A 15,328-nucleotide genomic window follows, 5' to 3' on the forward strand; every position below is an offset into this window, starting at 1 on the left:
TCCGTCCACTCTATCCCATGCATGCCTTTCACGCTTCTGCATGTTCAGTCCCCTTATCACTCAAAATCTTTTTTAACTTCAGCCTTCCATCTCCAGTTATGTCTTCCCTTTCTCCTTGTTCCCTCCACTTCTGACACATATATCCCCTTTGTCAACCTTTCTTCACTTATTTTCTTCATATGTCCAAACCATTTCAGCTCTCTTAATCACTCTCTTTTTATTTCCACACCTTTCTCTTACCCTTTCATTACTTACTATATCATGACAAAAGAAATGATTTAGACTAGAAAAAATGAAAAGTTTCCAAAAATGCTTACAGAAGTAGAGGGCAATATCTCTGGCAAACAGTCATTTGTTAGTGAATGTTGGGACTTCCTCAAGCCAAGCAGTCCAATGCATGTGGCTCTACATTAGTGAAACAACTTGCATTATATGTTATTTTATGTATATTATGAGCATTGTAACCTCAAATATTGTGCTGCCATGAGAGGAAAGCATTCAAATCAGCCTTGTTCCCCTGACAAGAAGTAAAGCGGGAAGAGCATTAATTCTGAGATAAGGTTAATTGTTTTGAGGCTCATAGTTGCTAGTGAATGTGGAGTTGATTTCACCAGTCATTGGTTTGCTTACTAAGTCATTGAAAATGACTTGTAGGAGTGTAGATAAATTGAGACAGTATGCTTAAGAAGTGACATCCTTTAGTGCTGCACAGATCTCTTGTACCTGAGGTAAAGTTATGGAGAACAATTCTTCAACTGTCCATCTTTAAATGAAGATTCAGGCATTCCTGGCCCTTTGTATGCTGAGCCCATGATGACCTCCATACGTTTGACAGCATTAGCATATAAGATCCTGAATGATTTTAGGTTTGCGTAATTTGTATTGTTGTGTACCTAAAAACTTTATTGTGTTATTTATTCATTTATTTAAATTCTTAGATTAGTAATATACCTGCATTATTCTGGCAACCCCATGATGGGAGTTTCCAGAGGGAATGGGCATCAGAGATGTAGATAAATAAATAGATATACTGTTTGTTTCTTGACATTGCATTCACATTTTTTGTGTGAAAGTTATGAAGAGAAATCCCTCCAGGGAACTTAAATCCCCTTTATCCTATTGAATCCAAATGGAAAATTGTTTTCACCCATCAGTTATTCTCTTAAACTGTGTTTTTCAAGCAAGCATCTCCAGTATAAGGCGAAGGATATCTGAAGTATCATCTTTTGTTACAGTTAAAAAAGAATTACTCAAAGACATCCTTGCAACTAAGCTATTGCAATTAAGCATAGATTATCACCACATCATTAATCACACTGTACATGTCCTGAGTTTTGGCTCAGAAAGCTCTCTGCTGCAGATTGCCGTAGAAAAACAGATCTTGCATGGCTTGGAAAAATACTGTACACATTGCTCTTGATTTTTGCTTCATATCCTGACTTTCATTCCACCATGGAATAGGCATGAATTGTTGCAGTGCTCAAAGCTGTTTTCTAGTCAGCCCCTATGTTTTGGTTTTGCCTTTTATTGATGCTAACTCCACAAACTCACAAAGAATTGAACACAGGTAATTGTACAAGAACACAAACATATGTGCTTTCATCATATGCTATTGAGGAAAGAGAAAATACCTTTATTTTGTTCCAGAGCTAATTTTGCATGTTATCAGAAAATTCACACATTGTTGGCTATGTTGTTTTCTTGAGATGCCAATAAATTTAAAAGCGAGGCATTTCTTCTTGTAAAATGAGTTTGTAGACTTCATGAAGTATTTTTTAAGAACTCTCTTCCAAGGGCCAAGAAGAATTGTTTTTTCATAATCAAAGGCATAAATATGAGTTGATTTTCTTATTAGTGTGGAAGCTTTTTTTCACTTAGAACACTGGACATAATTTGAAGATGTATGTAAATGAGCTAAGAGGCAGCATATATTTGATCTACCCCAAAAGATGGTAGATAGATTGAAAATCCCCTTCTCATTTATATCCTGAAGTACACAAATGTTATTGCTCATCAGACATAAAACTGAGCGATGGCATCCTGATCATAGCATTCTTTTTTCAATTTTTTAATTGTTTTTGGATGATTCCTTTTAAGGTATGAATTACAGGTGTAACTGAAAAATTGATTGCAATGGACCGTGTACCTGGTGTTCTAATTGGGGGTCGGCAAGTTCATAGAGCTACATACATACCCAACATATATTCACGGACACAGAACGAATGGGTTGACAACTTCCTGAAGCAAAATGGATATCTTGGTAAGTTGTATATATTCACTTGATATGATGTGCTTTACTTGGTTGTTAAAAGTTTGTAAGTGCTTTTCTAGTTTAGATAATTGTCTACATGTTTTATGAAAAAATACAAGAAACATTTCATTTTATATTAAGTCTTGTTTTGGAGGCCAGTATCTCTACTGTACCATTATTTTGATAATTTTTTGCATTGTAAATTAAATAGTAAACTGTTACCCATTTTCAGAGTTTGAAGCATTACGTCGTCTAGACATTGGTGATCCTGAGGGGCATATCCGTCACCGCTTTAAAGATGAGGAACTGACCTTTGTGGATGGTGTGTGTGTAGGTTCAACCCTCATTGATCAAATTGAGGCAGCCATTGATGATGCCCTCTTGTCTGGAGGTTGGGTAGACATATACGTGAGTACATCATGGAAACCGGTGAAGTATAAAAATGAATAGATAACATATATAAATGCTCATACATGCACATATACACACATATACATATCAGCATATACACATGTACATACATATACATACACATACACAGACATATACATTTATACACATGTACCTGTTCATACTTTCTTGCCTTCATCCATCACTGGTGCTACCCCACCCCACAGGAAATAGCATCGTGAGGTAGCTCCAGGACAACATATGATATATGATATCAATCACATGGCTTTGTGCTATATACCCAGGTGCTTGTTATGCATATAGAAATGAGGCCTCTGTTTTAAAGTTTGTATGATGATGGATGATTTTCTTCAGAATAATGCTAGGCAGAGAGACCTGAATGGATTTGTTACCATCAAGTGGGTTTAGATAGAATGAAAATTTCTGTAAAGAGCACTGAACTTGCACAATGGAAGTCTCTACAGTTAATTTTTTTCAGTGGTTTGAATTCCATATATTTTTTTTTTTTTTTGTGGTCTTATTTGCTTCATCCAAAGCATTTTCTTGACTACACTACCTATCGCTGGAATTACAGATGCTGACTAATTGCTAAGTTATAGAGACTGTATTACTTTGGCCACCCTCTAGAGGGAGTTCCAGTTGGGAAAGGCATCAGAGATATGGATAGATAGATGGATTGTAAACATTAGAACACTGAGTGAGTCATGGAGAACTGTTAAAGTCTTTTTCCACACAGCTGGTAAGACCACTTTGCAGTCTTTTATCTTTTCTCCTAACTCTTTATTAACTGTTGTAAATGTTAGTATAGAGTTAATGTTCTAAGAGTTTAGGAATTTCAAATCTTGCATTGAATTCAAATACAAGGCATAGACATTTGTATGTTTTTTTTTTCTTTTTACTGTTTTGTATTTTACAGCCGCTGTTGCCAACTGTGTTCAGCCCAGAAGTAGGCACCCAGTTATTGGATATTGCCTTAAAACGTCGCCAGGATAAGAAATCCACAGCCACAGCAAGAGTGTTTTGTGACACAATTGTCATTAGTGACCAGCTTTTAACAAAACTGTCCAACCATCTGCAACAGATGATGCCAAAGAAAGCCAAAGAAGCTGTAGAAAAGGGGGCTTTTAGACAGCAGGTCAGTGAAACAATATAAATGAGCATGATTATAACTTAGTATTCTTCAAAATATGTTGTGAATGGTACTGATAGGCCCTTAACATTTGTAAAGGTGTCGAGAAAGTCAATTTCCAATATAGCTAGGAACATTTTGGACTATGCATTCTAATCTAGACATTAGATGTGTGATATGCAGTATCCTCACTACTTTGTTTTTCATTATAATGTAATTCAGGATGGTTCATGATAATGGTGCCACAAATTTTATTATTAGTATTATTTTGCTTTGTCGCTGTTTCCTGAGCCTGCGAGGTAGCGCAAGGAAACAGACGAAAGAAATGGCCCAACCCACCCCCACGCACATGCACACACACACACGTCCACACAAACAAACATACACACCCACACATCCCAACATACACTCATATATACACACACAGACACACACATATACACACATGCACACAATTCACACTGTCTGCCCCTACTCACCCCCATCGCCACCCTGCCACACACGGAATAACATCCCCCTCCCCCCTCATGTGTGCGAGGCAGCACCAGGAAAAGACAACAAAGGCCCCATTTGCTCACACTCCAACTGTCATGCAATAATGCCCGAAAACCACAGCTCCCTTTCCACATCCAGGCCCCACAGAACTTTCCATTGTTTACCCCAGACGCTTCACATGCCCTGATTCAATCCATTGACAGCACGTCGACCCCGGTATACCATATCAATCCAATTCACTCTATTCCTTGCCTGCCTTGCACCCTCCTTCACGTTCAGGCCCCGATCACTCAAAATCTTTTTCACTCCATCTTTCCACCTCCAATTTGGTCTCCCACTCTTCGTTCCCTCCACCTCCGACACATATATCCTCTTTGTCAATCTTTCCTCACTCATTCTCTCCATGTGCCCAAACCATTTCAAAACACCCTCTTCTGCTCTCTCAACCACGCTCTTTTTATTTCCACACATCTCTCTTACCCTTACATTACTTACTCGATCAAACCATCTCACACCACATATTGTCCTCAAACATCTCATTTCCAGCACATCCACCCTCCTGCGCACAACTCTATCCATAGCCCATGCCTCGCAACCATACAACATTGTTGGAACCACTATTCCTTCAAACATAGCCATTATTGCTTTCGGAGATAATGTTCTCGACTTCCAAACTTTCTTCAAGGCTCCTAGGATTTTCGCCCCCTCCCCCACCCTATGATTTACTTCTGCTTCCATGGTTCCATCCGCTGCCAGATCCACTCCCAGATATCTAAAACACTTTACTTCCTCCAGTTTTTCTCCATTCAAACTTACCTCCCAATTGACTTGACCCTCAACTCTACTGTACCTAATAACCTTGCTCTTATTCACATTTACTCTTAACTTTCTTCTTTCACACACTTTACCAAACTCAGTCACAAGCTTCTGCAGTTTCTCACATGAATCAGCCACCAGCGCTGTATCATCAGCGAACAACAACTGACTCACTTCCCAAGCTCTCTCATTCCCAACAGACTGCATACTTTCCCCTCTTTCCAAAACTCTTGCATTCACCTCCCTAACAACCCCATCCATAAACAAACAACCATGGAGACATCACACACCCCTGCCGCAAACCTACATTCACTGAGAACTAATCACTTTCCTCTCTTCCTACACGTACACATGCCTTACATCCTTGATAAAAACTTTTCACTGCTTCTAACAACTTGCCTCCCACACCATATGTTCTTAGTACCTTCCACAGAGCATCTCTATCAACTCTATCATATGCCTTCTCCAGATCCATAAATGCTACATACAAATCCATTTGCTTTTCTAAGTATTTCTCACATATATTCTTCAAAGCAAACACCTGATCCACACATCCTCTACCACTTCTGAAACCACACTGCTCTTCCCCAATCAGATTGGGGAAGAGCAGTGCCACAAATATGTATGTTTTTATGTAACAATTAAGAAAATGATAGAGAAATGCCATTAGTTATGCTTGGCACAAGTACATCAATTGTATTTGTGGTCCTTTGTAAAATGCTAACCTTTCCCAGAAATTTTGCTCATTATCAAGAATAATGATTTTGGTCCCAGCCTCATGTGGTACTTAATATTGAACATGGTCATATAATATATGTTGCTTCTGTTGCCTTTACAATAGAGGAAAGTTAAAACTAGGTAGCATTGAAAACACACAACTGAGCTTAAATAAAAAACTCTTACACAGCTTCTGTTCCTAATTTCATAAAAAGTCGGTGCAGGAGGGGAGGAGGATATAACGAGATAGAAAGATGGAGTGAAAGAAGCTTAAGGGTATTAGGGTCTGAACATTCAGGAGAATAAGAGGTATGCATAATAATGAATGAACTCAATTAATGTGTTTTATAAGGGTAACATTGTTATAATTGGCTTGAATCAGGAAATATGAAGTGATGTACACCATGGAACAGTCTGTGGAGCTTGGCTGTGAGTGAAAGGGCGTGTTCAGTGCACCATGTGCTTGACAGCTAAGGAGTGAATGTTTGCAGATGAGGTTCTTGTTTGTCTGTTCCTGATGCTACTTTGCTAAGGCTGGAGAGACAGTTCTGTATCAAAGTACAGTGTGTTTAGTTTGTTGTGTAACCCTATGACCCCTTTTACAGGGTTCCTGCAGTTTCATGGGTGTGCTTGAGTTAGTTGGAGGAAAAGGATGGATTTCTTTGTTGTGAGAATTTCATTGACAAGGATGTACTCAATTTTTTCCACCGATTGACAATATTATTTCTGCAAAGGTGAATTTTTACTCTTGGCATAACCACATGCAAACAGAGTCCAGTAATACCTTTATGGGAGTGTTGAAGAATATGTGGAAGGGGAGAACATTATCTCGGAGAGCATAGATGTGTATGTTTGAAGGAATAGTGGTTCCAGCCATGTTATATGGTAGCAAGGCATGGGCTATAGATAGGGTTGTGCGGAGGAAGGTGGATGTATTGGAAATGAAATGTTTGAGGACAATATGTTGTGTGAGGTGGTTTGATCGAGTAAGTAATGAAAGGGTAAGAGAGATGTGTAGTAATAAAAAGAGTGTGGTTGAGAGAGCAGAAGAGGTTGTGTTGAAGTAGTTTGGACACTTGGAGAGAATGAGTGAGGAAAGACTAACAAAGATGATATATGTGTCAGAGGTGGAGGGAAGAAGGAGAAGTGGGAGACCAAATTGGAGATGGAAGGATGGAGTGAACATAGAGGAGGGTGAAAGGCGTGCAAGGAATAGAGTGAATTGGAACGATGTGGTATACCGGGATCGACATGCTGTTAGTGGATTGAACCAGGGCATGTGAAGCATCTGGGGTAAATCATGGAAAGGTCTGTGGGGCCTGCATGTGGAAAGGGAGCTGTAGTTTCGGTGCTTTACACATGATAGCTAGAGACTGAGTGTCAATGAACGTGGCCTTTTTTGTCTTTTTCTGGCGCTATCTCCCTGGAGGGGGGTGTTGGAGATGCTATTTCATATGTGGCGGAGTGGTGATGGGAATGGATGAAGGCAGCAAGTATGAATATGTACATGTGTATAGATGTATATGTATGTATACATTGAAATGTATATGTATGTATATGTTCATGTATGGGCGTTGATGTATATACATGTGTATGCGGGTAGGTAGGGCCATGCCTCATCTGTGTCCTTGTGCTACCTTGCTGATGCGGGAGACAGCGATTAAGTATGATGATAATAATAATAAAAAAACATGTATATATATACATGTAGGTGAGAAAGAATTCTACACCTGTATTGTCCGCATGTTGTAGAAGGCGACTAAAGGGGGCGGAAGCAGGGGGCTGGAAATTTCCCTTCTTGTATCTAAATTTCTGAAAGAGGAAATGGAAGGAGTCAAGTGGGGAATGCTCATCCTCCTCAAAGGCTCAGACTAGGGTGTCTGAATATGTGTGGATGTAACCAAGTTGAGAAGAGAGGAGAGATAGGTAGTATGTTTAAGGAAAGAAACCTGGATATTCTGGCTCTGAGTGGAACAAAGGTCAAGGTTAAAGGGGAAGGGTGGTTTAGAAATGTCTTAGAAGTATAGTCAGGGGTTGGTGAGAGGACAAGAGCTAAGGAGGGAGTAGCATTACTGAAGCAAGAGTTATGGGAGTGTGTGATAGTGTAAGAAAGTAAATTCTAGATTGATGTGAGTAAAATTGAAAGTGGACGGCTAGAGATGGTTGATTATTGGTGCTTATGCACCTGGCTATGAGAAGAAAGATCATGAGAGGCAAGTGTTTTGGGAACAGTTGAGTGAGTGTGTCAGTAGTTATAGTGCACAAGTCTGAGTGTTAGTGATGGTTGATTTAAGTGCAGTTGAGGGTATAATTGATGTGCATGGTGTATTCAATGTTATGAATGGGAATGGTAAAGAGCTTGTGGAGTTGTGGTGAAAAAAGACTGGTGATTGGGAATACCGTTTTTAAAAAGAGAGATATACATATGTTGTGTATACGTATGTGCGTAGGAGAGATGGTCAAAGGGCATTATTTGATTATGTATTGATTGATTGTCTTGTAAAAGCGAGATTTTTGGATGTAAATGTGTTGAGAGGGGCAGCTGGTAGGATGTCTGATCACTCACTATCTTGTGGAGGCAAGGGTGAAGATTTATATGTATTATATGTATATGATTTATATGTTTATATGTATGTGTATGTGTGTATATGTCTCTGTGTGTGTATGAGAGTGGATGGGTCTTTCTTTGTCTGTTTTCTGGTGCTACCTTGTAAACACAGGAAACAATGATCAAGTTTAATGAAAAATTATATAAAAAACATGTATATATACAAGTTAGTTGGTGTTTGACTGAATGGAGAAACTTTGGAGGAAGTGAAGTATTTTAGTTACCTGGGAGTGGACATGGTAACAAATGGAACCATGGAAGTGGAAGTGAGTCATAGGATAAGTGAGTGGCAAAGGTTCTGGGACCATTGAGGAATGTGTGGAAAGAGAAATCATTATCTCAAAGGGTAAAAATGGGTATATTTGAAAGTGCAGTAGTTCCACCGATGTCGTATGGAGTTAAGGCATGGGTTTTAGATAAGGGTGTGCGGAGAAGGGTGGATATGTTTGAAATGAAATGTTTGAGATCAGTATGAGATATGAAGTGATTTGATAAAGTTGTTAATGAAAGGATAAGAGAGAGGTGTGGTAATAGGAAGAATGTGGCTTAGAAGAGGGTGTGATGAAATAGTTTGGACATATGGAGAGAATGAGTAAGGAGAGGTTGGCAAAGATGAGATATGTGTCAGAAGTGGAGGAGACAAAGAGATTGGGGAAAGGAAATTGAAGATGGAAGGATGGAATGAAAAAGATTTTGAGTGACCAAGGCCTGAACATACAGTGGGGGGAAACTATAAAAAAGTCTGTGGGGCCTGGTTGTGGATTGGGGATGTGGTTTTAATGCATTACACATGACAGCTAGAAAATGGATGAGAGCAAATGTGGCCTTTCTTCATCTGTTCTTGAAACTACTTTGCTACAGTGGGAAATGGAAGGCAGGTATGAAAGAATCAGGAAAGGTTCAGCCCTCAGTAATAGTTTCTAAAAAAAATTCATAAGTTGAATTAGATGTTGCTTTGTAGTTGAAATATATATAAAATCATACTTTATTTACTGTATCTTGGATTTTTTGAAATGACTGATATGGAACAAGCAAAACATGGCCATCATGGATGAGCAAAAAATACAAGAAAGGGAATATAGAAATTAATCTTGACTTCACAGCAGTTGTAGATATGACTCTTAAAAGAAAAAAGCTTATATGAAGAGGGAAAGACAAAAGAATTCCACAGCTTAGCGGTTAAAAGGAAGAAGGAGGTATCGTAACAACTGATCCTAGAAACTGTGGAAAGCAGCAGCCAGACGTGTACTGTGCATACAAACTTTGGGACAGAGACTCACGCAGACAGCTCATGAGAACAGTGGCCAAAATATTGCATATAGAATAGAGAGAGAGCAGGAATGTTGCTGTGTACAAAAAGGGAATGCTGAAGAGGGATGATGCCAGAAGAATTAATGAGATGAAAGGCTTTTGGTTCCTTTTCAATTGATAGAGAGGCAAAGGATGAGCCACCCCAGATGTATGAGCAGTGCTCCATACTTAGGCAAAGAAGTCTCATGTAGATATGAAATAGCTGCTCTCAAGAAAAATAATTACAGCTTATATGTTCCTCACAGCTGTTGGGAAGCAGACATTGTAGTGCAGATTATGTGTGGTTTCTATGATAGACTGGAGGAAATGGTTATGCCCAACTTCTGTATATTGTTACACAGTTGAATTGCATCATTCTGAAAGTGAATAGAGGGAACAAATGATTCTTAGACAGAGAGGTAATGAGAAATTGCATTTTAACACCATTAGGTTTAGCAGTGTTACTGCTTCCCCACTCTGAGAGGCTTCACAGGTCCGAATTTAGAGGGGAATTATAATCAGAACGAGAAAGAGAATGAGGAGTAGAGGGAGTGGGAAGGAAGTGAGTTGAAGTGTATAAGGTGGAATCATCAGCATAAGAATGGAAAGGGTTTAAAGAAGAGAGACCATATATTGAGAGAAGACAGAGTGGTGTATACTCTCGAAACAATGTTAAAAGAAAGTTATATCACTGTTTTGCATGTTCTTTTGTTGCTTTTGAACTGAATATATCTTTGTGCTATTTTTGATCATTATATATACTTAAACTTTAGTTTTATGCTTCACCAAATGTTTTTGGATTTAAACAAGTATCATTTTATCCTCAGGTTGAAAGTGGAAAAGTGAAGCATGTGGATGCAGATTTTGGTAAAAATAAGAAAGAAGAAAGAAGAAAGAAGGCAGCCAGTGGGAAGGCAGGAGGGGGCACCCAGGGTCGTGAAACCAAGACAAAGGCAGTCAAGAATAAGTATCGTGGCAGGAAGGGACCTTATCAGGACTCTGATTCTGAGGATGACTCCAATGTGCAACACACACTTGGTGGTGGTGGTAGCAATGTCTCTTTCATTGAGTTCCTTACAGTAGAAGACATGCAAACAGAGCTCACAAACTTTTCAGAATTGATAGATTGTCCTGAAGAATTAGTGGAGGACTTAACAAAACACATGCATCATCCTCTAACTAAGCAGTTCCAAGATGTTGCTAAATCAGTCTTCTTAGCAACTGTAGCAGTTGGAGGAGATGCACGAAGGAAAACTCATCAGCAACTGCAGGAGAAAGTATCTGCCTTGCTTACCACTATCAAATTGTCAGAAAAGAGTATTAAGGTTAGTGAGAAATGAATGATTGTAGAATCATTCAAAATAGTCTGGATCTTAGAAGTTAATGGTGGCATAGATCTGAAAGATTTAGCTTTTTATTCTCCATATTGCTTGTATTTAAGATCTTTTAACTTCAGGAACCCCTTTGATAGTTCCTTATCCAATGTGTTAACTCATACCGAACACACTAACTTCCTCCTTTAGGAGTCCATTCTCTCTCTATGGGACCCTCACAGCACTCATGAAGCTGGTTATATTTTATTAGAGGGACAATAGGTCAGATTCCGAGTGTCACTATGAACTACAGATACATATTTTTTCCTTATCAAACATGTTCATCATTTCCAGCATTAGTGAAGTGGTGCCAGAAACATACTAAGAAATGGCCTGATTTGCTCTTAGCCTCTCTTTAGTTGTTATATATGATGCATTGAAATTACAGCCTCTTATCCATAACCAAGCCCCAGAGACTTTTCCATGGTTTCCTTGAACTGCTTTATGCCTTAGTTTGGCTCATTGACAGTATGTTATCTCCTGTTTACCACGTTGCTTCAGTTCACTCTTTCATTTACATGTCTTATATCCTTCTCTGTGTTCAGATCTAGAACCCGCAAAGCATCTTTCACTCCATCCTTCCACCTCTTTGTTATCCTCTTTGTATGTCCAGACATTTAAGCACACCCTTTTCAGCTCTTCCATACATCCTCCTCTTACTAAAGCACCTCTCTTTTACTATCTGTCTATATCTCTGACCCCTTTTCCCTCCAGGAACTCTCAAGGGTGTGGTCACGGTAAAAGAGTCTCCATAACTGTTAGGTGAACTTCAGTGCCACTTTGTAGCCTTTTAGTGCCTCACCCATAACAGGCCACTGGCAGATGGCAACTTTAGCACAGTGTTTTCAGAGTCTCTTACCTAATATTCCTACCAAGTACTTTTTTTTCAACCCTCTATCCATGGACAAAAGTCCGCATCAAGGCTGGCCTTAATTGAAAATAGAGAGCATTGTGCAATGGAAAAAGAAAAGGCAAGGGAAATTATTTCCAAACTTTGTAGGATGTAAAAGACCTGTCTTTTGAGAAGTGTCAGGTCTACCTAATGTTCTCATCTTAATGTTCCTACCTATTACTTCTATGTTTTGCTCCTACCATTCTGCCAGAAGGCATGTCTAGCACATATGTGTGATAATGAGAGATTATATGTTTGTGGACAAAATGCCTACATTCCACATGTGGATGAGGCAGAAAGAAAAGATAGCTACCTGGATCAAAGGAATGCAGCTTGATTATCACTTAAGTGCTGGTTCACTATGCAGCAGTCACAAACCCTTCTGATACCCATGCAGATTGTGCTGGTAATATACCTCACTGGTCTGTGACTTTACTTACTCTGTCTTACCCTATTATTTCATATTGAATCAGCCATTTCTCATGGCACATGTTGTCCTCAAACATTTTATTTTCGACACATCATTACTCTTCTTTACATTATCATCTAAGGGCTACAGCTAGCATCCGTACAACACAGACAGGACTGTTATACCATAAAACATATCCATCTTTCGAAACATTAAGAACAGATGACAAAACTTTGGAGGGAAAATTCAGCGAAGTAGCACTTGAAAAACAGACAAAAAAAGGCCACATTCATTCACACTGTCTCTAGCTGTCATGTGTAATGCACCAAAATCACAGCCCCCTGTCCACATCCAGGCCCCACAGACTTTCCATGGTTTACCCCAGACATTTCATATGCCCTGGTTCAGTCCGTTGACAGTTTTGGTTAGCTAGTCAGGATTTTCATTGTAGATTGCTCAAGTTAAGATGCCTGAGGACTTGTGTGATGCCTTTATGATGCCATGACATAAAGGCAATGGGAGCAAAAGTGAATTATCAAATTTCAGTATACCTGGTATGATTTATGAGAAAGTGTTAGCATACACAACAAATCAGATGGGAAGAATAATGTGGCTTCAGGGGTGGAAAAAGATGTTTCAACCAGTTGTTTGCTTTTAAGAATGTGTGTGAGAAATACTTGAGAAAGAGAGGAATGTATATGAGGCATTTATGGATCCAGAAAAAGCATATGGTAGGGTTGATAGAGATGGTCTGTGGGAGATGTTATGAGTGTATTTTATTGGAGAAATGCTACTAGAGGTGATAAGGAGTTCAAATCGGGAAAGAAAATCATATGTTTGAGTGATTCCATGTGAAGGTGGGTCTGCATCAAGTGTGTGTGATGTCACCATGGATGTTTAACCTGTTTATGGAAGAGATAGTAAGGGAGGTAAGTGCATGGATCTTGGAAAGAGGAGTAGGTCTGTGTGCACTGGGAGATGAATCAGTTTTTGTATGTAGATGACACAAATATGGTGGCAGGCTTGCATGAGAAACTGCAGAAGCTTGTGTCTGAGTTTAGGAGACATCCAGGTTATTTGTTATTTAACTTATCTGTTACATCAGAATGCTGGAATATTGAAAGTTTTGAAATTCACATCAACTTGCAGATGTTTGAGGAAGAGAAGCAGCTCCAATTAAGGAAGCACTTGCTGAAGACACAGTGCTCTGAACTGGTTAATGAACTGGTTCTCTACCTTGCTGATGACAGTCTTATAGAAATAACCCGGGACAAGGAAATCACTCCTGAGGTAGGCCTTTCTTTTCCATGTTACTGTTGATATTCACTTGTAATGATGCATTAATTTCATTACTTTATCATAAGTTCTTTATTGTATAAATACCAAGTCCATTAGATAAAAAGTGCAAGTATACTGAAGCCCAGATGGCAAGAGCAATTGTTTGTCCTGATAATATAAAGGCTGTACAGTATTTTTTACCATCCTTCAACAAAAACAAGTCCTTCTTACCCTGCTTTGAAATTAATATTCTGATTTTGATTTTTGATTCAAACTTCACCTTACGTTACCTCAACTGAAGTTATGAATCCCTCAACTAGGGTAAGTTATTAACTTCACTTGTATATAATGCCATTTTAGTCAATATTTCCTAATACTGTATATTAAATGCCTTGTTTTGTTATGTATCTTGTGTAGTGTTGCAGTACATTTAGATTAGAAAAAGCCATGAAGTGGGGAAATAATTGAATCTCATTATGACATATTTTTCAAGAACTTTGATGAACTTGAGTTACCTTACCCTAGAATTATCCAAATGTTTCATTTATGTGTGTGTTCAATAGAACCTCTTCCCATTTTATACATCCTGCAATAAGTATTTATTTACTTTTTTTTTTTTTTTTTTTTTTTTTTTTTTATACTTTGTCGCTGTCTCCCGCGTTTGCGAGGTAGCGCGAGGAAACAGACGAAAGAAATGGCCCAACCCCCATACACACGTACATACACACGTCCACACACGCAAATATACATACCTACACAGCTTTCCATGGTTTACCCCAGACGCTTCACATGCCTTGATTCAATCCACTGACAGCACGTCAACCCCTGTATACCACATCGCTCCAATTCACTCTATTCCTTGCCCTCCTTTCACCCTCCTGCATGTTCAGGCCCCGATCACACAAAATCTTTTTCACTCCATCTTTCCACCTCCAATTTGGTCTCCCTCTTCTCCTCGTTCCCTCCACCTCCGACACATATATCCTCTTGGTCAATCTTTCCTCACTCATTCTCTCCGTGTGCCCAAACCATTTCAAAACACCCTCTTCTGCTCTCTCAACCACGCTCTTTTTATTTCCACACATCTCTCTTACCCTTACGTTACTTACTCGATCAAACCACCTCACACCACACATTGTCCTCAAACATCTCATTTCCAGCACATCCATCCTCCTGCGCACAACTCTATCCATAGCCCACGCCTCGCAACCATACAACATTGTTGGAACCACTATTCCTTCAAACATACCCATTTTTGCTTTCCGAGATAATGTTCTCGACTTCCACACATTTTTCAAGGCTCCCAAAATTTTCGCCCCCTCCCCCATCCTATGATCCACTTCCGCTTCCATGGTTCCATCCGCTGACAGATCCACTCCCAGATATCTAAAACACTTCACTTCCTCCAGTTTTTCTCCATTCAAACTCACCTCCCAATTGACTTGACCCTCAACCCTACTGTACCTAATAACCTTGCTCTTATTCACATTTACTCTTAACTTTCTTCTTCCACACACTTTACCAAACTCAGTCACCAGCTTCTGCAGTTTCTCACATGAATCAGCCACCAGCGCTGTATCATCAGCGAACAACAACTGACTCACTTCCCAAGCTCTCTCATCCCCAACAGACTTCATACTTGCCCCTCTTTCCAGGACT

General features: G+C 39.3%; 1 protein-coding gene across 1 annotated transcript in view; it reads left to right on the top strand.

The window, feature by feature from the left end:
- The window catches only part of Ufl1 (UFM1 specific ligase 1), a 39,681-nt gene that overhangs the window by 8,230 nt on the left and 16,123 nt on the right, over positions 1-15,328 (top strand). Inside the window, exons 5-9 of the mRNA XM_071676870.1 lie at positions 2,111-2,260; positions 2,484-2,659; positions 3,579-3,797; positions 10,545-11,042; positions 13,541-13,681. Coding sequence (XP_071532971.1) covers positions 2,111-2,260; positions 2,484-2,659; positions 3,579-3,797; positions 10,545-11,042; positions 13,541-13,681 — 1,184 coding nt within the window. The remainder of the gene's footprint in view (positions 1-2,110; positions 2,261-2,483; positions 2,660-3,578; positions 3,798-10,544; positions 11,043-13,540; positions 13,682-15,328) is intronic.

The sequence above is a fragment of the Panulirus ornatus genome, chromosome 23 (genome assembly GCF_036320965.1).
Source record: "Panulirus ornatus isolate Po-2019 chromosome 23, ASM3632096v1, whole genome shotgun sequence".
Classification (NCBI taxonomy): domain Eukaryota; kingdom Metazoa; phylum Arthropoda; class Malacostraca; order Decapoda; family Palinuridae; genus Panulirus; species Panulirus ornatus.